General features: G+C 38.6%; 1 protein-coding gene across 1 annotated transcript; it reads left to right on the top strand.

The window, feature by feature from the left end:
- The first annotated feature begins 11,388 nt into the window (after positions 1-11,388).
- LOC103401394 (uncharacterized acetyltransferase At3g50280-like) lies at positions 11,389-13,106 on the top strand. The gene has a single exon (XM_008340111.4). The coding sequence runs from the start codon at positions 11,527-11,529 to the stop codon at positions 12,910-12,912; it is 1,386 nt and encodes a 461-aa protein (XP_008338333.4). The 5' UTR covers positions 11,389-11,526; the 3' UTR covers positions 12,913-13,106.
- The last annotated feature ends 13,441 nt before the right edge of the window (positions 13,107-26,547 follow it).

Here is a 26,547-nt window from a genome sequence, read left to right as displayed (position 1 = left end):
GATGCTCAATTAGAAGTAGCACATGCTGCGAGGCTGCTCGGCTCGTGGCTTATGTTGCCTTGATTGGCTTGGCTTGTGGCGTCGAAGGTGAGGGAGTCCCTTTTATAGAATAAGGGCTTGCTCCTCAATACATAAATGATGGGCTATAGTTGATGCTCGTGGCAAGACGGTTGCTCAATAGGCGGCGATGCTCCCTAATGGTGCTGAGGGAGTCATTTTTATAGAATAAGGGCTCACTCCTCAATACATAAGTGATGGGCTAGGAGTGATGCTCGCGGCGAGGCGGTTGCTCAGCTGGCGGCGTTACTCTCTAATGAAGGTGAGGGAGTCCCTTTTATAAAATAAGGGCTCGCTCCTCAGTACATGAATAATGGGTGCTCTCTAATGAAAGTGAAGGAGTCCCTTTTATAAAATAAGGGCTCGCTCCTTAATACATAAACAATGGGCTAAGTCCTCCAAGTATTTTTCATGAGGCCCAGTTAAGGCCCAATATATGGTACATAATGTAGTCCCCCAAGTCTTCGGTCAATAGATTCTGTTGGCTAGAGACTTCAAATTGAATCCATGTATGGGCCAAAGTGGCGGTTGTTCGGAGGCGGTATTTGTATACCCTACACTGAAGCTTTGTAGGTGAAGCTTTGCAAGTGAAGCTTTGAAGCTAAAGCTCTGTAAATGAAGCTTTTGAAGATAGAGCTCTGTAAATGAAGCTTTTGAAGCTGATTGACATGAGTGATGCTCATGAATATTTATGTTGATTGACATGAGTGATGCTTGTGGATGTTGTCATGAGTGATGCTCATGAATGTTAACATGAGTGATGCTCATGAATGTTGATATGAATGATGGTCATGAATGTTTTTGTATGATTGTCATGAGTAATGCTCATGAATGTTTATGTATGATTGACATAAGTAGTGCTCATGTATAATTTCGAAGTACTGGGCGTACTTTTGATCACCTGGTTGGTGGCATGAAGGAAAGTACGAGTTGTACATTTCATCACCTGGTTGGTGGCATGAATGGCTAGTTGCCAAATGATATTAGAGTACGGTTTGTACATTTCATCACCTGGTTGGCGGTAATAGCGGTAGGTTGTCGAGTAATTTTAGAGTACGGGTTGTACATTTCATCACTTGGTTGGTGGTAATAGCAACAGGTTGCCAAATAATTGTAGAGTACTTGGCGTACTTTTGATCACCTGGTTGGTGGTAATAGCAGCAGGTTGTCGAATAATTGTGAAGTACTGGGTGTACTTTTGATCGCCTGGTTAGAGCTATTTTGGGCTTATGGGTTTTCGCCTTTTACACAACATTCCAGCCCATTTATTTTGCGCTTTGCCGTTTTTTTTGTTTTTTTGTTTTTTGTTTTTTTTTTGTTTTTTTTGTTTTTTGTTTTTTTTTTTGTTTTTTGTTTTTTTTTTGTTTTTACTCTCTGATGGGGTTTATACAGATATCTTCGAAAAATACGAAAAATAAATTACATCGTTGAAAAAATAAGGAAAGTGAACCACATCATTCTGGTGGGGTGTTTATTCTTTGCTTTTGCAATGTGGGTTGTGTTTTTCTGCTTTCTCTTTTTCTTTTTCTGCTACACTGTAGGTTTACAGCATGGGTGAACCACGCAAATGCCATCCCACCCCCACCATGAGATCTGTAAACCAACAATCATCTTGGGCACTCGGGCAACCCAAAAGTCCCAACCGTATTTTCTTTTCCTCCCTCACAGTCTGCCCGAACTCCAAAAGTCTACCCGCTGAGTTGTCCCCCATTTGTGCTCTTTAACGAAAACAAAGAAAATGAATAATTTTTAATGAATTTCGTGTGCTTCCCTTTTTTTCTTGATCTCTCCCATGCCTCCACAGTGTGGTAGCTGAAAGCTTGTCCTTCCTTTGTCGCCCTTTCTTTCTGTCTCTTTCTTTTTCTTTTGTGGGAATGGTTGAGACCCATGACTACGTAGTTAATCCTAAAAGTAAAAGAAAGATTGGACATGCCCAACAGATACAGCCACCTCAACAGTGGCGAAATAGGGGCTGAGCTAGCAGTCGCGCTTCTGACGGCGAAGCAAAGTGTCTGTACTAATTGCTTCTTCAGTTTAATTTGGCAGCACTTCGATGTCGTGCTGGAGCCGAGCCGCTTGTCCAAGCTTGGACAGATAAGTCCCAGAGCAATCCTCCGGCTTGAGCAGATTGCACTGATCTGCGCTTCTTTTGACAACAGCCACTATATTCAGAGATAGTGCCCCCGCAAGAAGGAAAGATGCAGGCTCTGTGAAAATCAAGAAGACAAAAGATGCGGTGAAGTTCAAGGTTCGTTGCTCCAAGTACCTTTACACGCTTTGTGTGTTTGACTTAGAAAAAGCTGATAAGTTGAAGCAGTTTCTTCCTCCAGATCTACTACACCGACGACATGCTCTCTGTCCAGCTTCAATCTCTCCAACGACATGCTCTCTTCCGCCAGCTGCTCCTGCAACCATATTCAGTTTGTTAATGAAACCCCGTGTGCCACCACTGCCTTTTGGATTTGAGGACGAAGGCAGCTCCGGCATTGATTTCGCGACGGGTCTCGAGGAAGGGTTCGGGGCTGGGAGGATTCGCCATCTTTTGATTTGAGAACAACCGAGAGAGGTGGAGGAGGAAGAGATGCAGCAAGCGAATGTGCAGGTTAAGGGATGATTTAATAGGGGAAGGAAGCAGGCGTAGGTTAGTGGAGTTGTTTGGAAGGGATCAGAGTCTCAGATCTGATGGATGGTTGAGATTAGTTGGAAGTCAATGCCCAATTGGTTGTGTTGTCTGTCTCTGTGATTTGCTTGTGGGATTGGAGACTATCGGTCAGCTAATTCAAGAGAGATGTACCTGAGTTTCTCTTTCTCTCTGTAGATTGAATGGGTGCGATGCTGAGTGCGGGTGTTGGGTTTCTGTAGATTCACGATGGTCAGTGGTGAGGTCTCACGGTGGTGAGATAAAAAAAATGAAAGAGAACCGACACAACTTTTCGTATCGATTCCCACAGATGGCGCCAAATGTTGATGCACAAAACCGGAGGTCTTGGAACAACGTAAATCCGACCGTGAATCTGCATGAAATGTAAATAACACAAGATGTATCGTGGTTCACCCCAAGGTTTGGGCTATGTCCACACTGATTGTATTTATCTGAGAGCATTTGTTGTGAGAGCTTTGCTCTAGATAGGAGAGACTTAGGGTTTGTGAGGGTGCGGAGGCCCTTTTATAGAATAAGGGCTCATCCCCTAATTATATATTTGCCCCTTCTTTTATTACATAATTACATTTAAGTCCCTCGAGTATTTATACGAGGTCTAAATACGAGGCCCTAAATATGATATAAACAGCATTAATTAGTAGAAAATGCACACAAGGTATGACCACTCAAAGTGGATGCCTCGTTAAAACCATGTCAAATTAGCAAAAACCCAGTGGGAAAAATGCTCCTGATCTAAGGGAAAAATAGTATATTAAAGACAAGTGAGTATATTTCAGGATACTCCCTTTGAGTTCGACAAAACTCCCCATTGATGACTACAAGTGTTGCAAATGAGATAGGTCACGTGATCCAATACCTTGGTAAGCTTCTGGCAGGTAAACATCGGCATCGACTTTGTGAAGAGATCTGTGAGGTTGTCTTGGGATCGGATTTGCTTGACTTCAATCCTCTGATGTTTTACTGGCACTATTCTAAAAATCATTGCCTAGGCACTAGGCTGTTAGTCACCACCCCGATCAATTCCTAGGCATTTGAAAATTAACCAACTGCACCTAGACCTGCTTAGGCGGTCGTTTAGCCTACTTAGGCACCCACTTAGGTCGTAACTCTCATTTAGACGAAAAATTGATAACTTTCATTTTACATTTTATTTTTTCACTAAATTGTAATAGACTTGTTGAATACTTGAATGAACACTCATTATATGCTTGTTCAGCATGTTTTAATACTTTATAATCTATATGTCATTCTACTTTACAATTTATGGATGTCAAAACAATGATGTATTTTTTTAAGAATATATATAATAAATTTACTTAAATCCACCTAGGCGCTAGGCCTCAATCCGCTTCCTGACTAGCACCTAGCGTCTTTTAGAACCTCGTTTGCTGGTGAATGAAGCAGAACTTCGACAACACAATACTCTTGGTTTGACTTCTTGGATGATTTGGTCGATATAAGGGGCAAGTCATTATGGATCATTATTAGGAACTCATCGATTGATAAAAATTTGCATGTGATCCCAATGGCTTAGCGAGAGCTCTCCCACATATCTGCTCATGTATGGCATAGTGAGGTGCAGTGAGTTTGGCATAATCCGAAGATTTCGCAAGTAATGTCTATAATGTGGACCTTCAAAATATTGCAGTATTCCTTAACTGTAAAGACATAACTATTAAGAAACATGCCTTGTACGGGTCTAATAAGAAATTGGCATCAGCATACCAATAAGGCAAACATTATTCCGAGGATCAGGGGTTGGATTTGCGTGGGATGCATATGGATAAGCCCGAATCCCCAGTACCTCTAGGGTAGCGGAAAAGCGTATTTGATGCCAATTTAGTGGGAACGTGTAGACGCAGTGATCTTTCCAAAAGATCAACAACGAAAGAGATGCCATGCCTTATGCAATGAGCCAAGTACAATAAAGCGCAAGTTAAGCTTAAATATGAAACTTTTGGTTCCAAAACCTGTATAAGGATCTCATTTTCATCTAGCGTATAGATGATCATGGGTGTACTCAAAGACAACACCTTATGGGAGTAGCTCGACTGGTTACCAAAATACCATCAAAACAATGCTCAAACTTTAGGTTAAGGTAGTAACGAGTTTTTTTTTCAAGATCTTTCATCTCAAATTCCAACTTCAGGTGCGAGACGGGTTTTTCATGTTCTTCTAGAGTTTTAATAAGATTCGTGCCATCAATAGAGACTGCAACCTTAGCAATTTTATGGTGTACTGAAACTTCGGGTTCAAGGTTTAGTATGAACTTCCGGTTCATAGTACCTGTATTTAAACGAAATACAAATATACAAAATATGCAATTAAATTGACAAATAAATAATCAATATTGCAAGATATAATCCCCAGTTAAAGTCATTAATTTAATTAAGTGGATAACTTCGAAATCTAGGAAGTCTTCCAAACTAGTCATCAGGTGTGTTTGAGCCTCAGGTGGAATGGGTTGGTCTGTGGGATAATGAAGGATACAAATGTGTGGGCTAAATAGCCTAATTCCAAAACCCAAGCATTTAATGCTACTGTTACTTTTGCACTGGCTCAAAGTGGTTGTAGGCCACAACCCAAAACAATAGAGGGGTGACACATGCCCAAATTTAGGCTCGGGTCATGGATAGAACTCGCGGGTTGACCCGTTTTAGAGGCTCAAAGGCCTTGGGTTTTTTTTCGGTAAGGCCATCTCCAACCAAGGGCTGGCCAGATGACTCGTTTTAGCCATCTGACTCTCCAACATATAAATATTTTAATGAATAGTACATGGCCATATTTTCCTTCGTCTCCAACCGAGGGCCAAAAGGCCATAGGGCTCGTTTTAACCCTATCACAAAAAACCGTCTCCAACCAAGGGCCAAAGGGCCAAACATAATTTATTATTTAAATTTAAAAACTGCCACAACTTAAATTTAAAAACAACAACTTAAATTTAAAAACTACAACTTAAATTTAAAAACGACAAATTAAATTTAAAACTACAAATTAAATTTAAAACTTAAATTTAAAAACTACAACAACTTAAATTCAATATCCATAATCAACATCATCATCCGCCATTGTATGAGTATAGTCAGAGGTAAACAACTGCTGCCGAGTCATAATTTATTTCTTTTTTTCCTATCAAAATAGACCTTACTCATTGGAGTGTAATTTGAAGTGTTCCTTTCCATATTCTTATCATCCATCTCTTCTTGTATTTGTTTGGCCCGTACTTCATGCCTACACTTCCTTTATTCTGCCTTAAGAGCATTTTGCTCCGCCATTAATCGCAATGAGGTTGCCACTTCCTGTTGAGCGATGTAATCATCATTTGCCTTGCCCTTTTCCTTCAACCTTTGCCCCTTGTTTCGTCCCACAACCCTACGTATGGAACCTTCACCTGAAGACGGATTTTCTACCCTTGTTTGTTGAATGGTAGGACATCCATTTTCATCCATATCTGCAGCTGAAGATGCAGTTCCGAACACCAGCGTAAGAGCTCTATGTGGTGGATCTTCAAATAACACCCACCATTTACAAATTTCCCAACAACTGTGAAATTGAAAGGGTTTTGAGTTGCTCTACATATACAATTCCTCCGCTTGGCGTACCTAGAAAAAAATTAAAGGAAATTAATTTATGAAATTAAATGTAATATAATTAAATATTTAAAATAAATTGTGAAAACACTTACTTCGTCGTAGTAATTAGTACCGCTTTCATGTCTACTTGCAGCTGCTAACAATGCTTGATGCCATTTGTTCAAACTTGGCTGAAGATATTTCTTCCATCTTGAAGAACAACTCTCGTGGTTTCGAATATTCAGTGGAGTGGTGCCTTCATAGAACTCTAAGTATTTTTTGGACACATGAGTCCAAACATCGTCATTTGTTTGACAACTCTCACTCACACTATGTTCCGACACCCATCTATAAGCCTTGCAAAGAGCTTCATCTTCTTTTCGACTCCAAGCCCTACCTTTCATTGTAGACGAGCCCATTTGAAAATTAATGAAAAAATTGAAGGATAGATTTTTGAAAGAGGAAAGAAAATATGAGAATTGAAATAGTGAAAATTTTGTGAGGAATGATGAATGAATGGTTTAGGTATTTATAGGGAAGAAAAAGAATTTTTTAGAATTTAAAAATAAAAAATAAAAAAATTGGCCCAAAAAACCAAAAAAAAAAAAAAATTAATCCAACAGTAACTAGAGTCAGCTAGCCGTTGGATTCAAAATTTTCTTTAATCAATCCTGTCAGTTAGAACCAACAAGATTGCTCTGATTTTCTGGCTAGCCCGGGCTAGTTGGCTGGCTGCATGCGGCCAACCCTTTGGCCCTTTCAGATTTTATGGGGCCCACGAGCCCTCTGGCCTAGCCCTTGGTTGGAGATAGTTTTTAAACTATTTTCGGCCCTCTGGCCCTCTGGACCTATCGATTGGAGATGGCCTAAGCACCAACGAAAGTTGGATGGCTTGCTTGGTACTCCCCATCCGAAGTTGGGCGTGTCCTATTTCTCGCCAGATAAAAACAGAATACCCACACCTGCTACTGCGGTTAGGGTTCATAGGGCTGAGCTAAAAGCTCAAAGACGTCATCACTATCCTGGATATCCATTAAGGGATGATTTCAGACGAGAACCAAGATGTATGACAAGGTCATTGGGATTTGCAACTATAGGTGCAAGTAGTTGTGGTTTGGTGCCTTCGATCTTCCCTCAAAACGTCGTCGAAGGTTTTCGTTTGAATGAACAAAATCCTTCGAGAATTCATTGAGATTCCTCAATCAATTTTCGTAAAGGACGACTTCTCCTCAATGAAGACAGCGTACAGGCTATCGTGTGTATGCAAATTTGTAAACCCTGTCTTAATGAAGGCATCACTGTCAACATTTCTGTTTTATTAAAACAACATTTGAAAATATAGTAATAAAGGTAAAAGGCAACATCTTTTGTTATATTACACTCTAACCGTTCAAAATTATCAAACCAACGGATAAGAAAACATCGATTGAAAACATCGATTGTCCTTCCCCATAACTGTTTTTTTTTTTTTTTGGGATTTTGTCAGTTCTAGGTTGACAAGGATCCTTTTGTAGATAGTGTCTATGGATTGCTTCATGATAATTAGGCTTATAATCAATCATTCAAGGTCTAAGTCCATGGTTTGTAGGAAGATTAACCCTTATTTCAATATTTTCCAACTCAATGATCTCATTTTACTATGAACGACAGGGAATATTCGAAGTAGGATTTGTACTAACCGGAATATTCAAAGGAGGACTACCCTAAATATTTTAAGGAAGATTTAAGCACTGTTTAATATCGTTCCATTACGTAACTATATAATGAGAAAAAAGATCTTAGACTCTAAGTCCTAGAGTACTCTACAATGAATAATACTAATTAAACAACAATTCAAATAATCAATAATCATATATATTAAACAATAGTTCAATTAATCAATGACTATATTAAACTATATCAATTAAAAAATTCATATATTTTTTTTAACAAATGATATTATTTACACTAAGACCATCTCAAACCCTTGGATTAAAATCTAAAATTTTTAACCCAAAAACAGTTTCTTATTTTTTATTTTTTTTATTTTTTTTTAGGGTTTAGGGTTTAGGATCGTTCCATTCCGTAACCATATAATGAGAAAAAGGGTCTTAGACTCTAAGTCCTAGAGTACTCTACAATGAATAATACTAATTAAACAACAATTCAAATAATCAATAATCATATATATTAAACAATAGTTCAATTAATCAATAACTATATTAAACTATATCAATTAAAAAAAAATTCATATATTTTTTTTAACAAACGATATTATTTACATTAAGACGATTTCAAACCCTTAGGTTAAAATCTAAAATTTTTAACCCAAAAACAAATTTTTTTTTCGCTCCAACCATTATGGATTAAATTTTTAGCTTGAGATTATTAAATAATGAATTTATGTTATTTAAAAAAAATGTAGGTAGACCATCTTAATTTAATTTTATGAACATTTTAACCTAAAAATATTTAGATTCTGATAAGGGTAAATTACATTTAACCCCCTTAGGTTTGGATTTAATTGCAACCTCATACAACATCTTTAATTACATTTAAAAGAGATCTTCTAATTCCAATTACGAATTCGTTAGGTCCTTTCGGAACAACCTCTCAAATTTGAAAATCACTAATATTAATAGAGTTTTTTTAAGTAAATTTTGATTTAAATAAATTTTTCTTTAATTATTTTAGCTGTTGGATATAAATTTGGACTGTTAATATTTTTTTGTTCCGTTTAATTTGATCATATTAAATTTCAGCCGTTGGATTTAATGAATTTATAAATTTAAAACTAGAAATTAACAAAGTTTAAATCTGAATCATTGGATGGAATCAACGGTTCGTTGCTCTACACTGTTAGATGAAAGAAAGAGCCATTGGGCTCATAAATCTTCCTCGACATGTCCACATGGGTGGGTCTCTTGCTGTTTGTTTGGGAAAAGTGGGGGGCGTGGGATTGTAAATGGCGTGTCAATCCTATGTAGTTTTGAAAAAACTGGGTGCGTCCATACTCATACTTAGGTTAGCCCACTAACCCGAACTCAAATCTTGGTTGGAATTTGGCCAATTTTTGAGTTTTTAACCTATAACTCCATTTTAGGCCAAAGGTTGGAGTATTTTTTTTGGGGGGGGAGGGGGGGGAAGGGGGGGAATAGAAGGCAAATTTTGAGAATTACTCCAAGGGTTGGAGTTGGTCTAAGAGGTGGAGAAATGAGTTAAGTCTCACAATGAGTTACCAAAAATGTGGTTCACAATGGGCTAACTGACGCAGGATAAGCCAAGGGAGTCTAGGGAGACGAGGGATGATAACCTAGGAAATGCTCAACCAGGGGGGACGAAATCACTCGTGTCTTTACGGGGATAGAACCTAGGAATCACTCGACCAGGGGCAATGGATTCACTCACGTCGCTAATTGTGGATTCACTCGACACGACCAAGTCTCACACTTGATTTTAAGGAGGAGAAAACTCACTCTCTTCTTAGATTAACTTTAATTCACTAATTTCACTTCTTAATCTTACATATAGAACCTTTAAATAGTAGGCTACCTTACATTGATAGGATAAATAACTTAATACTAAAGATTATAGTTACTAGGCATCTAATTAAAACATGGCTTTGAAAGATGAAAAGTCTCCAACAACATGTTTAATGTAGAAACCATATTAATTGTTATGCATTGCATCATTCTCCTCTTCTCTAAAAAAACTCTTCCTCAAGTTTCCTTTGATTTTTTTACCTCGATCTTTTGCATGACCTTTCAAAATTTTCCACAACAGCCATAATAGCAAAAGCAATTTCAGAGCTGTCAAGTTGTTCCATCCCACAAAACATTCCTTTGAACTCCACTTCCATGTTATTCCAAAGCAAGTACACCTTAGTTCCTTGTTAACAGAAATTGACTTCAAATCAAGAACATACGCTTTCCAAATTATTGTTTCTTGTGATGAGTAGCGTTGGAGGGATATTGAGAAACCACAATAAAATTCACTGATTATTTTCTTGAACAATTTCCGCTTTAGATTGTGAGTAATGAAATCTTCCCAAATGTAATCATTATGCACAATCAATGTTTTTTGCCTCTTTATGAAGCTGCACATAAAACGTTTCCACCATTGTACTCATGTTATGTGGATAACCCCAATCCACAAAGCCTTCTTCTCCTGACAGCAGACAAACTTTTTGATGAGCCACATCAATGGTATACTTGTTGTCGTCATTAGATTTGTCGTAAATTGGTGAATAATTCCAATCGACGAAACTAATCTCTTCAACGATGTGATTTTGAAACGGATTGATAATCATAGCCATGATCTTCAACCGTAGCGGAAAACCTGCTCTAATGCCACTTGACGCAGGAGAAGCCAAGGGAGTCTCGAGAGATGAAGGATGATAACCTGGGAATCGCTCAACCATGGGGACGAAATCACTCACGTCTCTACAGGGATAGAACCTGAGAATCACTCGACTAGAGGCAACAAATTCACTTACGTCGCTAATCGTGGATTCACTCGACTCGACCAAGTCTCACACTTGATTTTAAGGATGAGAAAACTCACTCTCTTCTTAGATTAACTTTAATTCACTAATTTCACTTCTTTATCTTACATATAGAACCCTTTAAATAGTAGGCTACCTTACATTGATAGGATAAATAACTTAATACTAAAGATTATAGTTACTAGGCATCTAATTAAAACATAGTTTTGAAAGATGAAAAGTCTCCAACCACACGTTTAATGTAGAAATCATATTAATTGTTCTGCACTGCATCACTAATGACATATTAAATTATCAATTAGAGATTTAAATTAAAAAAATGAGAGATTTACCTCAAAATGAGCCGTGGAAGGTGGGGATGCGCGGTTGGCGGTGGTGGGCTGCTGCTGCCATGGGCAGAGCATTATATGGTCAAATTGACCCATATTTTCTAAGGACAATCCGGGAACAGATTTCCAAGTCGCTACAAGAACATAAATTAATCGCATGCAAAACGTGATTCTCAGTTTTGATAATTGATGCCGCCAATCCACCAAACCTGCATTCATTTTCCACGAAATTACACGTACACATACCGCCAGTTTAAACCGAATAAAATAGAAGAAGATAATAAGAAGTTTTTCACATAAATAATTCATACATGATACATCTTCGTCTTCATGCTACTAGTTGATATCCAAAAATAATTCTTGCAAGTTGCAAATAAATTAATATATAATATCTGGCGTCCTGGCTTCCTTGTCTATAAGTTCATGATTTACCATTTAATTTTCATATCTGAGATGGAACACATTCGCTTCATCTCCACAACCCTTGTTCAGCCCACAATCAGCAATGAGTTTACGCAGAAAATTGAGCTAACTCCATGGGATCTTCAGCTCATCCTATTAGATCACATCCAAAAGGGCCTTCTCTTCCACAAACCAAACTCCAATACTTACAAGAAATACCCAAACAAGAGCTTGATACAACACCTAAAAGCCTCCCTCTCCCTCACATTGGATATCTTCTATCCCCTTGCCGGCCGTCTTACCATCACCGAAAACGAAGATGACAATACCACCTCTTTTTCCGTCAATTGCAATGGCGCCGGAGCTGAGTTTGTCCATGCAGTTGCTGATGTTGTCACAGTGGCTGATGTTCTTGACCCTGATTTGGTTCCTGATGACATTGTTTACTCATTCTTTTTAATGAATGGGGTTTTGAATTACGAAGGCGGCGTGTCCAAACCCTTGCTTGCAGTGCAGGTAACTGAGCTTGTTGATGGCATTTTCATAGGTTGCACTATGAACCACTCCATCGTTGATGGGTCTTCCTTCTGGCACTTCTTCAATACTTGGTCAGAAATCTCTCGGCGTGGTAGTACTAATGGTAAACTCTCACAACCTCCGCCAATTTTTGGACGTGAATATCTTGGCGGCATCATTGATCTCCCAGTTCGCATTCCCTTCTTTCAAAATCAAATCCCCAAAACTAAGTTTTTGGCACCCATCCTTAAGCAAAGAGTGTTTCATTTTTCCAAGGAAACAATTGCGCAACTCAAAGCCAAAGCGAATTCTGAAATGGGAACTACCAAGATCTCATCCCTTCAAGCACTGTTGGCTCATCTTTGGTTATCCGTAACCCGCAACCAATGTCTCAGCACTGGTCAAGAAACTATGTACAAAGTACTAGTTGGAATGAGGCAGAGATTGCAGCCACCATTGCCAGACCAGTACCTTGGAAATGCGGTTCTATTTGGCATAGTAACATCCAGTGTAGGTGAATTGCTTGAGCGCGGACTAGGCTGGGCTGCGTGGGATATGAACAAGATGATTGCTGCACAAACAGAACATGATGTAAGGAAGCTGTTGGAGGATTGGATTAAAAATCCCAAAGTACCAAACCTCGGTAGCTTGGCAAGTAACTCATTATTGACAGGAAGCTCGCCGCGATTCGATGTGTTTGGTAATGACTTCGGTTGGGGAAGGCCGCTGGCTGTTCGAAGTGGCGCTGGGAATAAGTTTGATGGAAAATTAACTGTATTTCAAGGGGCTGAAGAGGGAAGTATTGATTTTGAAGCTTGCCTTTCGCCTCAGACACTGCATGCTTTGGCACACGACGCAGAGTTTATGGCGAGTCTGACTAGGCGAATTTAGTTGTGATGGAATTGGTACAAGCCAATACCATCTAGATCTCAAGCTTGATTTACACTTTCGTGCTTGTTTGTTATGTATGAATCAGACTCTGAAAGGCGGTACTTAGATAATAGCCAAAAACTGGATGTTGTTTATGCAGTTAGAATTCTTGGCCTATAAATTGGACTCAGTTAATTGTATCAACAAATTGTTTCTCCTGGGTGTTATTTTTCTTGCTTCTCGGTGCCACATAAAGGTTTGAGAGAAGAGAATAGCGATCGTGTCACTCTATGCTTAGATTGTGTTAGTGCGAGTGTAATACACTTTTCTTAAAATATAAACCAAGCGGTTGTGCACTCCCTGTTTGGCACACCGTATAGGGCACCAGATAGTACTAATAATACGATGTACGGTGTTTGGTACCGTTTGGATTAAATAGGCACCGGATTAAATAATCCGGGCCCACGTTTTTTATCCGGCGTTTACCCGACTGCTTATACCGTCCAAATTCACGGTATAATTTAGTCGGCCTCGCTCTCCTTCCTCTCCGCTCGCTCTCTGCTCGAACTTGACCCCCTCTCTCTCGCCCTCTCTCTCGCCTTCTCGAACTCGACCAACTCTGCCATTTTCAGCTTTGCCGTACCGAAGTGGCAGATTTTGGCGCCGAGCACGAGGTGGTCCTACTCGGAGACGATGATGCTGGAGCTCTTGATGTGGTTGTGGACGAATGTAGAGTCGAGGCCGGAGCAGTGGTGGATGTAATCGAGGCCGTGGGCGAGGTCGGTAGCGATCTGCATCCGGGAGAGCCACAACGACATGACGATGTAGCTCGGGTTCTTCGGGTTGCGGGACTTGCGCTGGAAGATGACGGCGTCTTCGGAGCGGATGGAGCAACGCCAGGAGGAGGAGGAGAGGCGATGGTGGGGGAGGAAGTTGGAGGTCGCGGAGCGAATCTCAGAGAGGTCGTAGATTTGGGGGTTTTGAGGGAGGGAGGATTTAAAGTACTTGAGGGAGGCGACAGAGGAGGAGGTGGAGGATTTGGAGAAGTTGTAGCTGGAGTTGTCGATGGTGGTGCTGAAAATGGCGGAGCAGACGAAGAAGAAGAATGGAGAGAGGGAGGGATTTGGGGGTTGCGGCGGAGAGATCTGGAAAAAGAGATGATTTCTATTTTTTTTTTTTTTCTAATTTTATTTGAAGTTTGATTGTCCTATCCGATATAATACCAAACACAGTATAAATAATACGGTCAATAGTCCGATACTGCACCAAACGCCCGACTAATTTAGTCAGTACTATCCGGTAACTATTTATCCTATCCGACAGAAATAGTCAGTACAGTCCGACCTACCAAACGAGGAGAAGTTGACTTATTTGGATTCTTTTATATACCTCGAATGTTAGAGAACTTTAGATTATTGTGGTTTGTATTCTCAAAACTTAAAATGAAAGAAATGAAGAAAAAGTGATTTTAATCATTCCTTACTTTAGAGCAAATGAAAGCATAAAAGACTGGAAATCAAATGCAAGAACTAGTACATCTTAACGACAATACGCTTGAAATGTAACATGAAAGGAGGCTTCTTCGTCCTTGCTAGTAGGTTGCGAGTTAGGGTAAATCGGACCTTTTGTCCTGACAACTCCCGTAATGGATGCTGCGAATTCACTCGCCACCGCAGGCGAGCAATCCTATGAGAACACGCTGCTCAAAGCCTTTCCAGCTAACGTGGACCTCGTACCTTGAAGAGGCACCCATCTCCAAAAATAGAGATCAAATATTCGATACAAAGTTGAGTTCTTAGGTATATAATAAGGGACATGTATCCTCTCCAGATCCATTGATCCTAATCCACTAAATCACATCATCTAGAACATTAAAATTTGATCAAACGGCTAAAGTTATTTTAACTTTTAAAATGAATCTCTGTTTGTAATCATTGGATTAAATTTCAATGGCCTGGATAATGTGACTTGATGGATTAGGACCACTGGATCATGAGAGGATCCATATCTTATAATAAGGGTAATGTTAGAGATATTAAAGTTTTTAAATTGAATTTGCAAATCAAATGATATGGTTGTATATAATTGGATTATTAACTACGTGTTAATCCACGTACTTGCTTCTTATTAATGATATATCATTCGATTTATAAATTTGGTTTAAAATTTTGTTCTTTCTAATATTATCTATATATTAAGATAACAATAATCAGTTTTTGTTTGATTATTTATTTGGTAGAGGTACTTTCACTCTTGTGCATATTTTCTCTGATGCTAATTAACTTTTGTCATCTGGTCATGTGCTAAATTCACTATTTGCAAAAGAATCCACCGACCCACATATAGTTGGCACGCGAGACAGAGCTTAGTCTATATTATATTAAGCGCAGGAAAGCGATAAACACATTTTAACATTTCATACAATTTATTTGATTTTGTTCGTTGTTTTGTTTGTTTTATTTAATTTGATAATTATAAATAAATAAAAATTCTGTGAGAACTAAAAATAGTGAGTGAAGATCACTCCCTTAAATATATGAATTCAATAAATATGAATCATGCACTGTATTAATTATGGTGTTATAATAAAGACAATCCATATTGTAAATATTCACACTTCAAAAATTACTCATATACAGAGTTTTATTTTTTATTTTTTGGAATAAACGATATAATCGATACTAAGGGTGGGCGAGTGTGCTAAGTCTTGTATTGGGCTAGCCATAATAATGTGGTTTAAATTCGTATTTGACGAGAATCGAACGTAAGACCTCAAATTTAGAAGTGAAGAAGAATATCACTAGACCGTTATATTACATGACATAGCATTTGTGGGTTCAATTATTACTAATATATAGAGTTAAGGCCAAATCGGATTAATGGTCCTCATGTTGATATGGCTTCTTGCAAAGAGAGAACAGATTCATCAATGCTTGAAGCATCCCACATCTCTCAAAAACTAAGTTTGGGGAAAGAGGTTAGGAGGGGAAGCCTAGGATTTAATTGAAATTGGGAGGGGAAGGTATAGGGGAAAAAGGTGCACAAGTTAAGGAGTGGGGCGTAGGTTAAGAGGGGAGGTGTAGGATAGAGAAAAGTGATGAGAGGGGGTTGTGTTTGGTGGTAGAGGAACAGGGAAGGCCTCGTCTTTGGCTATCTTGTGGGCAAAAGATGGTGTGGGGAAGTCTTTTGTTAGGTGTCACCCTCCAATATCTTTTTTTTTCCCACTAAGAAATTAGGTAAATGTTTGTAAATGTTTCTTCTAAGATGGAGAACGTTACAAGTCAATAGCAGAGCTACAGTGGTGACCTTGAGTGCCCATGATTCAAAAGAAAAGGAAAGAAGAACAATTGATAACCGGATTGGAGGAGAGGATGGTGGAGGAGAAGAGGCCACATGAGGGGAGGCATAATTACACGGAGAGAGGAAGAGAGAGGAAGAGAGATGAAGACACAAAGAGAGGAAGAGAGAAGAAGGCTAAAGAGTGTGGTTGGACATTTTTAACCATAAGGGTTTAAATTCTTTTTTTTTTTTACCACATGGACTGTCTTTCGACACCACAATGTTCTTTTTTTTTTACCACAAGGACTGTCTTCCGAATTTCCTATCACCACAGTGACCATTAATCGTCCGATTTGGCCTAGAGTTAAAGGCACCCTCAAAGCTTCAGTATATTATAGTCTGCCTTCCTCAAGAGAACAATACCAAAATATGAGACACATTCGCTTAATCTCCACCACAATTGTTCAACCGACAACCCACAGTGATGAGTTAACTCGTAGAATTGAGTTAACTCCATGGGATATGCAACTCCTCCTTATAGATCAAGTTCAAAAGGGCATTCTCTTCCACAAGCCTACTTCTACTAACTATGGGAATGAAGACCTAAAGAATAACCTAGTCGAACACTTAAAGACCTATTTCTCCACTGCCTTAGACATCTTCTATCCCCTTGTCGGTCGTCTTGCCATCACGGAAAATAAAGACGATAACACCACCTCTTTCACTGTCGAATGCAATGGCGCCGGACTTGAGTTTGTCATGCGATTGCTGATGGAGTCACTGTGGCGAATGTCCTTGACCCTGTCTTGGTCCCTGATGAAATTGTCTACGACCTCTTTTCCATGAATGGGGCATTGAATTACAAAAGTGTGACCAAACCCTTTCTTGCAACGTAAGTAACATAACTGGTTGATGGCGTTTTCATAGGTTGCACAATGAACCACTCGGTTATTGATGGGTCAACATTCTGGCGTTTCTTCAACACTTGGTCCAAGATCTCTCACGGTGGTGGTGGTCGCGATGGAATTTCACGATCACCTCCTATTTTTTACCGTGAGTTTCTGGACAGCATCATTGATCTTCCAGTTCGCATTCCCTTCTTCCGCAGTCAGATCCCAGATAAATTTCTACTAACACCTCTTAAACAACGGGTATTTCATTTCCCCAAGGAAAAAATTGCTCAGCTCAAAGCCAAAGCCAATGCCGAGATGGGCACCACCAAGATCTCATCCTTGCAAGCACTTTTAGCTCATCTTTGGGTTTCCATAACCCGCACTAGGCATCTCAACCCCGACCAAGAAATTAAATATCGCTTACTAGTAGGCCTGAGGCAAAGATTGCAGCCGCCATTACCCGATAAATACCTTGGCAATGCGGTTCTTTTTGGCATGACCACATCCACCGTGAGCGATTTGCTCTACCGCGAACTAGGCTGGGTGGCTTTGGAAATGAACAAGATGATTGCTTCAAAGACGAAAGAGGATGCTATAAATTTTTTGAAGCAATGGATAAAGAGTCCAAAAATGACCAAAATGAATGCTTTAGCAAGTGATCACGCATTGGCCACAGGAAGCTCGCCGCGATTTAATATGTATATTAACAACTTTGGTTGGGGAAGTCCTCTGGCAGTTAGAAGTGGTGCCAGGAACAAGTTCGATGGGAAGTTGACGGTGTCGCCGAAGATGGAAGCATTGATTTTGAAGCTTGCCTCTCGCCGTAGACACTACAAGCTTTGGCGGAGGACGAAGAGTTCATGGCTAGTGTGGCTTAGTGAACTTTATTTTAGAGAAAATTTTTATTATTGCGGATCTTCGATCCTTGATGATTTCTTGGTTTTTAATTATGCTCATGTTTTATTTGTGTCATTCTATTCTTAAGAACATCTACCCTCCTACTTAAATTACCTGATTATTAAGCGTCTTCCACTCAATCATTGAAAATTTGTTGGTTTATTGTTATGGACAATTCTGGAAATAGTAAAGGTTGTAGGCCTTCACCATGTGATCATCAGACAGCTACCAATCAGCACCAACTCTGTAAAGAAATAGACAGATTTATTGGTACTATAATCGATGCTAGATGACAACAATAATTGGCATTATTGATTCCTACAGTTTGCAAGGATTCACGTGATGTAGCCATTTCACCAAGTAATACTACTAGGAGAGTGCAGTACCTCTCCCTTAACTTGGAGGGCACCTACTCGTTAGTTTTCTCTCATTTACTCTTATTTATTTGGTTTGTCAGTGATGTGTTAATGGGTTTAAGACTATCTCCCCTCCTAATCTCCCTCTCCTTCCCTCTTCTCTTATTTTTTTTTTTAACAAATGATATTTTTTACACTAAGGGGGGGATGGGCTTAGCCTCACAATAGGTTAATAATAATGTGGTTCAAACCAAACCTAATACCTCTCACTTACAAGTGAATAGAAATACTAGTAGATCGTAGTGCTAAATAGCATAAATACGAGCATGCCGGGAGTAGAACCAATGCATAAGTAAATGGGAGAACCAGCGATAAATGACTCTGCCAACACTACTTTCCCTTCTCACCTATTTAAACGGTTACGATTAAGCTACGTCAACATCTTGTTTTGAATTTTTTATATAGACAAAAAGACAAAAAGAAAACTGTGAGAGGAGGGAAGGGAAGATGATGGTAATAGAAAGGAGAGAATCCTACTTCGTGTTAGTGATTAACAAGAAGAGTTCTATAAATTTCCAGTATGAAGTTCGTGGAAACCCACGAATGACATTGTCGAAACCGACATATAACAAAGAGAAAGTGGTGGTGTTGGAAACACCCGAGTTAGTGGATACACCAGAACTGTACGCATGATCTCATAAGGATACATGGCTGAAGATCGAAGTAAGGAAAAGTCAAGAAAAGTAATACCTATGAGGATAGAAGAATGTGATATATTGGAGTAGAAATTTGGAATAAAAAGCAATGGAATTAAGGGAAACAAAAGAGAAAGAAAGCAAGAAGGAAATGGCAACTGACCCCGGCCAAAGCTAGGGTCGGCGCCACCGGATTTTCTATGGTTTGAACACCTCACACAGGAAGTGAGAATAACTCTCAGTTTGAGAGAAAAACTCTCACCATAGAGAGAAATTGTGAGCTGTCACTCCTTAGACACACAATAATCCACATAAGTAGCAAAATATCTTAAAGTAAAACAGAAGAAATTTAACATTTCAACATTTATCTCGTTGATCTGTCCTTCATCTTAAACAAATCCACAATACTAAATAACATCTAAATTAAGATAAGAAGAGGTTGAAGAAGCTAGAGATGGGGAATGAATCTGGTTCATGAACCAGATTATAATTCTGATGACCTAGAAAATGTACACTCTGAAGATGGGGAAGAAAGCAAAAAAGAGAGCATTATCCAGAGTTTAATGAGAAAACGGACATGAAGAATCCACAGCTTACTCTAGGGCTTATTTTCAGAGATAGTGTGCAATTCAAGAGAGTTGTCATCATGTATTCTTTAGTGAAAGGATATGAGGAAATTCACTTTCCTAGGAATGAGAAGTTGAAGATTACTGCAAAGTGTACAAAAGCCTACCCTTGGATGTGTTGTGATAGCTAGATGCATAGATCAAACAACATCTAAATTAAGATAATCTTTCATCACCACACCTATGCAAGGACTTGGGTGAATAAGAACTTGACTTCTCCTTTACTCACAACTTTGTACCTAGATCGGATAAAGCTCAATCCCACATGGCAGGTGGATTATTTTTAAGCCATTGTGGAATCCAAGTGGAATCATGGGCATACAATGATGAAGGCTTATAGGGCACTACATAAGGCTTTGAAGATTATTGAAAGCAAACATGCAAAGCAATATATAAAACTGTTGGATTTTGCTGAGGAAGTAATGAGGATTAACATTGTGAATGAAATTTTGTGAAAAACATGTTCATTTAAGCAACATCTATAGCATGCAATTAACAATTAAAAGGCGGAATCATGCTTGTATGCACTTAAAAACAAAACATTAACCATGAAATTCAAAGCCTAGTAGATTGGTGAACCTTGACTCAACTTAAAACAACATTTGTTAGTTGAGAAATTATACCTTTGTAGATTCCTCTTTGCATAAGCAAAGGCTAATCACCCAAAGAGAGGGCCTTCATTCCTTGCATCTTAGATCTATGGATTTGGATGGATGAAATGGTTCTCCAAGTTCCCAAAATTGAGAACCTCTAAGTCTCTTCACCAAGGTTAGATTGGAGAAGAAATGAGTGACCTTGGAGTAGTAGGATTGCTAGCTAAACCCTCCGAGGAGGCCGGCCACTTTAGAGAGAAAGGAGAGCTTATGTTCTCATCTTTTCCCCAAAAGAAAACCCTAAATGAATTTTGGCTATAAAGTCATATTTATACCTTTATTCATTGGAGTGGCAAACTTGTAATTAAGTCTAAAACCCACTCATTTAACAAAATGGCCGGCCATAGGGTTTCATTGGGCTTTTAAGGCCTTTGTGAATTATTTGTCATTAAGTTGTCATACAACTTAAGTCAATGGGCTTGACGTTCGAAGCCCAAAACTATCCCGAGGTCTTTAACGAACTTATTTGTTTGATTAATTAACATATTAATTAATCATTTCCATAAATAATTAAACCATTTAATTATTCTTACTCATCTCCATTGTTTCTTCAATCTCCACCTTACACGGTGTACGATCCATTAGGTTCCTTTTAGCGAGGCAGTGGGCAATTAAAACCATTTCAAATCGATTGTGAATTGAAACTTACTTTCAATTCTCCCTTTAGTGATTATACACGTTTAGGGCTTCCACAAACCATGAGTGACACCTAGCAGCATATCATGGTTACCCAAGCTAATCAGAAGAGGTGGAGAACCTATTCAGTTTAGGATTACAAATGCAATACGTTCTTTCTCTAATACAATACTCTTGACCACATTATTTGGTTTGATAGTTTATTCATGTCTACTATCCAATGTGATTCGTGTGCTTATATGATTACCTTGAATGTGATTTGGAACGACTTCCTAAATCTCATTCATACTCTGGCCAGAGATTCTTAATCATATCATAGAGTATTCTCCCCCAAACGGTTTGAAGGTTAGAGATCCCTTATTGCGCATTCACTTGCCTCCATGGCTAAGTGGCTTAACCCCGACGATGTCGTGGACACCTGCGGATGGGGTGACTTTGACATAATCAAAGATCAAGTACCTAACCACAAGACAACTATGATGCCTCAGGTCAAAGGACTACCTTGCATTATCCCAACCATGAGTTCTTATGTGACATGAGTATGAGAACTCTTCGTTGATCGTGTTCAGTGAACTCATTCGCTATTGAGCACCTATATGCTTGTCTTGGTGTCAATCACACCAATGACTCGAGACTAGTCACTCTCCCTAAGAGAAGACATAGCATGTACTGATCTTAACAGATTGTCAATGCCCAATTGGCAATCCTATGATCAGGAACATTTAGGATATGTATACGAAAGAGAATGGTCTCATAAATCTAACTTGTTTAAATTACATTCTCCTAATTACATATTCCTTGGACTTATCGTTTAAGCATATAACATTTATATGAGACGGCTTAAAACAATAATATTTGCCCTTGATATTAAACTAGATTAGTTTAACATGTGAAATGTCCGTAAAGTATCATCATATAATTGGTTTTAGGGCACATTTCCAACACATTGTTGATGCACAAAATCAGTGAGACTGTGGAACAACGTAAAGTGTTAAGTTTGTGACCTTTGTTTGGTTGCTCTGGTCACCTAATTATGATAATATGTAAGATATAGAGGTAGGGAAGCAAACACAAGATGTACGTGGTTCACCATAAGTTTGACTTTGTCCACGGGGTAAAGGAGTTCTCATTAATAGTGAAAGGTTTGCACAACATATAGGCTCAAGCATAATCATCATTAATGGGTTCTAACGACGAGTTCAAGTAAAATAATGGCATTATGAATTAATTGTAGGATAATGGTCTTCTTTTATAGTTGAAAGAAGTCTCCAGCTTTAGTATGCGATTAATGTGGGACTCTAGGAGCTTTATTCTAACATTGACACATGTCGTGATGTGATTGGCGTTTTGGTTGGAGGGAAACTCTTGTGCTTTAATATGGATGCCTCGGCATGAACCCCTAAGTGGGTCCTTGAAGGTATGACACTGACTGATGCTTGGTAGTTTCGAGATTAGTCAAGTATGGTACAAACAAACCCTGGAAGCACTGTGAATTTGAAGTTGGATGGGTAAAGGTTTTAGAGAATATATATTTGCTTGAGGGATACAAAGAAGGCTTTAAGACAGAGTGTAGACATTTGATAGGTTTAGATGGGTGCCACTTAAAGGTTCCACATGTAGGACAGTTACTTTGTGTTGTAGGCATTGATCCAAATGATGAGACATGGGTTATTGTTTATGCAGTGGTGGAAATGGAAAATAAGGCAGCTTGGATTTGATTCTTGGAACTTTTGGCTGATAATGTAGGTATTGTAAATCAAAATGGGTGGACATTTATCAGTGACAAGCAAAAAGAGCTAATTCCAACATTTCAAAACATTCTCCCCAATTGCCACCACAGATCATGTGTGAGGCATTTATACACAAACTATAGGTATTTGTTCAAGGGGAAAACTTTGAAGGGTGCTTTATGGGCAGTTACCAGAACAACAATGGTTCCACACTTCAAAAAGGCAATGGAAGATGTGAAGAAGCTAGATGAAAATGCTTACAATTGGCCAATGAAAAAGCCTGCAACTCATGGAGCACGTCACATTTTGGAACCTATCCAAAATGTGACATGTTGCTGAATAATCTATGTAAATCCTTAAATGCAGTTATACTAGTGCCAAGACAAGAGTCTATTATGGCTATGCTACAAATGATTCACACTATGTTGATGAAGAGAATTCAAATGAGGCACGTTATAATGATGAAGCAAGTAGGAGATCTTTGCCCTCAGATTAAGAAGAAGTTAGAGGAAGCCAAACTCTTAAGTGGCAGGTGTATTGCACAATGATCAGGATAGACCAAATTTCAAATGGATGCTGGAGGTAAGGAACAATATGTTGTCGCCTTGTTTGAGAAGATATGCTTTCGTAGGAAGTATGACTTGACGGGAATATCTTGCAACCAGGCAATAACTAACATCATTTCAAGAGAGAAAAACTAGAGGATTGTGTGGATGTTTATTATTCAAAGGCACAGTACTTAGAAGTTTATTCAAACTTAATAATGCCAATGAATGGTTTGTCTTTGTGTGGGGATACTACAAACCCATCAATCTTGCCTCTAGTGTATATATATATACAAGGCAACCTAAAAGACCAAGGAAAAAGAGAAATAAAGAAGCTAGTGAAGTGGAGAAAGATGGTGAACAAACTCCCACAAACCCACCAAATGATCCTAAAGGCCCTCCTAAAGCCACTTAAGCTTGGAAGGAAAAGGCAAGACGCTTTGAAGTGTACTATATGCAAGCAAGAAGGTCATAATTCAAGGACCCATCATCGACATCTTCCTCCAATGGACAAACATGTAACAGTTTTTGTACTTTCTAATTTAATCCTTTAATCCCTTATTCCTTAATCCCTTAATCTTTAATCATTTAATGATTTTGTACTTTGTTCTAGGCATCCACATCAACGCAAGAAAGAGTATCATCATTAGTCAAAGCTGCACCTAGAAAGAGGATAAGGAAATCTAAGGTAAAAACCTAATCCCCTCCTTTGTAGTTTACAACATCAAATTTAGTTTAGAACCTTGCTTTGCATCTTACTTTTTGTAATGAACATTGGAATTAGGCATCACAAATAGGGGATGGTTCAACTGCAAATCTTGAAGCTCATTCACCGAAAGCCACCAAGCAAAGAAAGACAAGGCAAACAAAGACCTGAAAAGGCCAAGAAATGTAACAAATTACTATTTGTTGTCATGTTTTATGTGCAATAGAAACTGAAATTATGGTACATGCGTTTTGGAATTAGACATCACAAACATTCGATTTCTTGGTTTTTTGTATTGATTTGTAAGCCTAGAAATGCATCGATTTGCACTATTTTGCTAGATGGATTTCAGTTGGTTTTTTTAATCAGTGCACTGTGCATTTTTGGATATATAAGGATGTCTAATGCATATCTTTTAGATGGATTAAGAATGCTATATGAATTACAATTCATCTTTTGGTCTTTGCAAATGTTTTGAGTTATTAATTTTGAAGTGGAATTTGTGTTCATCTTTTGGTTATATCATGTCTTTATGTGTGAATTGTGTTCATCTTTAGGTTACATTATGTGTTGATATGAGATTTGTGTTTATGTGGAATTTGGATATTTATGTTGTATTAGCTTCCAAAATTGAACCCTTAAAAAAATTAGCCAACATGGAATAGTTTTGGTGGGAAAAAATAGTGTTCAAAATTTTATTTTATTTTTAAAATTATTTTGAAAAAAAATGACGTGGAAATTTTTTGGTGGGAAATCTATGTGGCAGTACAACACGGAAGTCCATATGTGGAGGGGGTGAGACCCAACATACGCCATGTCAGCATTTAACGGATAAATTGATAGACAAACTGACAAAGGTTTGACATTATAACAAATTTGTAAGATAATGTATGACATTGAAATGTTTTAAGGATGATGTATGAAATTGTGGTTGGCCCAATAATTGAGGTAGTTTTGTATAATTTAACCAAATAGATTGGTTAGGTTTAGTTTTATATCGTTAAGTCCAGCCAACTTGCCTTTAGTTATAGTTTTGCTTCTAATGAAAGTTGGTAAATTTTGCTTATTTCTATTAATAATTGGCTTATTTGAAAAGCTATTCTAGTGAGGTTTGAAAAAGCACGCAACTTTAAGTTATTCACATCACCTATTTGGTGAGCTGCCATGTCTCTTACTCTTTCTAACCTAGACTATGCATGTGGATGCAAATTTCTTCCTTCTTGTTCTTGGACGAAAATGCACCTGCAAAATCAATAAACACCTTAGGTCAGGACCAAGAGCCTCACACGTCCACAATGATTTTTTTTTGGGGGGGGGGCTTTGGCCGAAGAACCTCTGATGCCAGAGTTAGAATTTTGAGGGAAAAGTGTTTGGAGAATTTAGAGAATTTTGCAAGATGATTCCGCTTAGGTTTTTTGAGAAAATGAGGTGGTATTTATAGGGGTGTGGCCGGCCCTATTAGGAGAATGGGGACCGGCCACATTTGGTGTTTTTTGGTGTTAATTACAATCAATTAGCTAATTAATAAATTAATTGAGTGATGAATCAATTAATTAGCTAATTAATATAATTTGGAAGAAATTGTAGACATCGAAATTGCGGTGAAATAAATGTTCACCAACGCATTAAAATTTTGACGTGTCAAGGCATACATGGCATATGCCACGTGTCATACAAATTGTACATATGGTGTGTGACTCAACAAAATAAAAAGAAATACCCTTGGAGGATTACACAAGTTTTTCTTCTCATTTTGGGCAATGACAAGGCAAGCACATTTCAATCCATTGAAGATCAAAACAAGGTTTTCTTCTCATTTTGGGCAATGACAGATCATGCACATATCAAGTTTAAAATGATATTAAGTGGAAAATTAGGCCATAAAATTACCACTTCAAGTTTAAAATTGTATTAAGTGGGAAATTAAGCAATGGTGCTTGAAAAAGAAAAAAATATTTTGTGGTGGTGATTCATTCTCAAAGCCTATAAATAGGCTTCTACATCAAGGTATCATGAACCAATTCACAAATACATTTCTCTACTCCCAAAATGGAAGAGAATACTCCCCACACATCCAAAATCCTTGAAGCTTTGAAACTCTAAAGCTTTCAAGCATCCAACCTCCCAAATTCAAGCAAATCCCGAAGGATCAAGAAAGCCCTCTTCGTTCTTCGTCAAATCCTCCTTCAAGATCAAGCCCTAACGGCCCTTGAAGAAATTTCTCCTTGAAGATCAAGCCCCAACGGCCCTTGAAGAACTTCCACCAATTCAAGATCAAGCCTCGACGGCCCTTGAAGAAAGTGTTCAACAAATCCACACAACTGTTCATCCTAAGATCAAGCCCCAACGGCCCTTTGAATCAACAGTCATCCACCAATTCAAGATCAAGCCTCGACGGCCCTTGAAGAAAGTGTTCAACAAATCCACATAACTGTTCATCCTAAGATCAAGCCCCAACGGCCCTTTGGATCAACAGTCATCCACCAATTCAAGATCAAGCCCCGACGGCCCTTGAAGAAAGTGTTCTTCGTTCCTCGTTCATCGTTCTTCCAAGATCAAGCCCCGACGGCCCTTGGATCAACCATCCACCAATTCAAGAACAAGCCCTAAAGGCCCTTGAAGAACTTCCACCAATTCAAG

The sequence above is a fragment of the Malus domestica genome, chromosome 15 (assembly GCF_042453785.1).
Source record: "Malus domestica chromosome 15, GDT2T_hap1".
Classification (NCBI taxonomy): Eukaryota; Viridiplantae; Streptophyta; class Magnoliopsida; order Rosales; family Rosaceae; genus Malus; species Malus domestica.
Note: the sequence above shows the minus strand (reverse complement) of the source record. Positions and strands in the feature narration are given on the sequence as shown.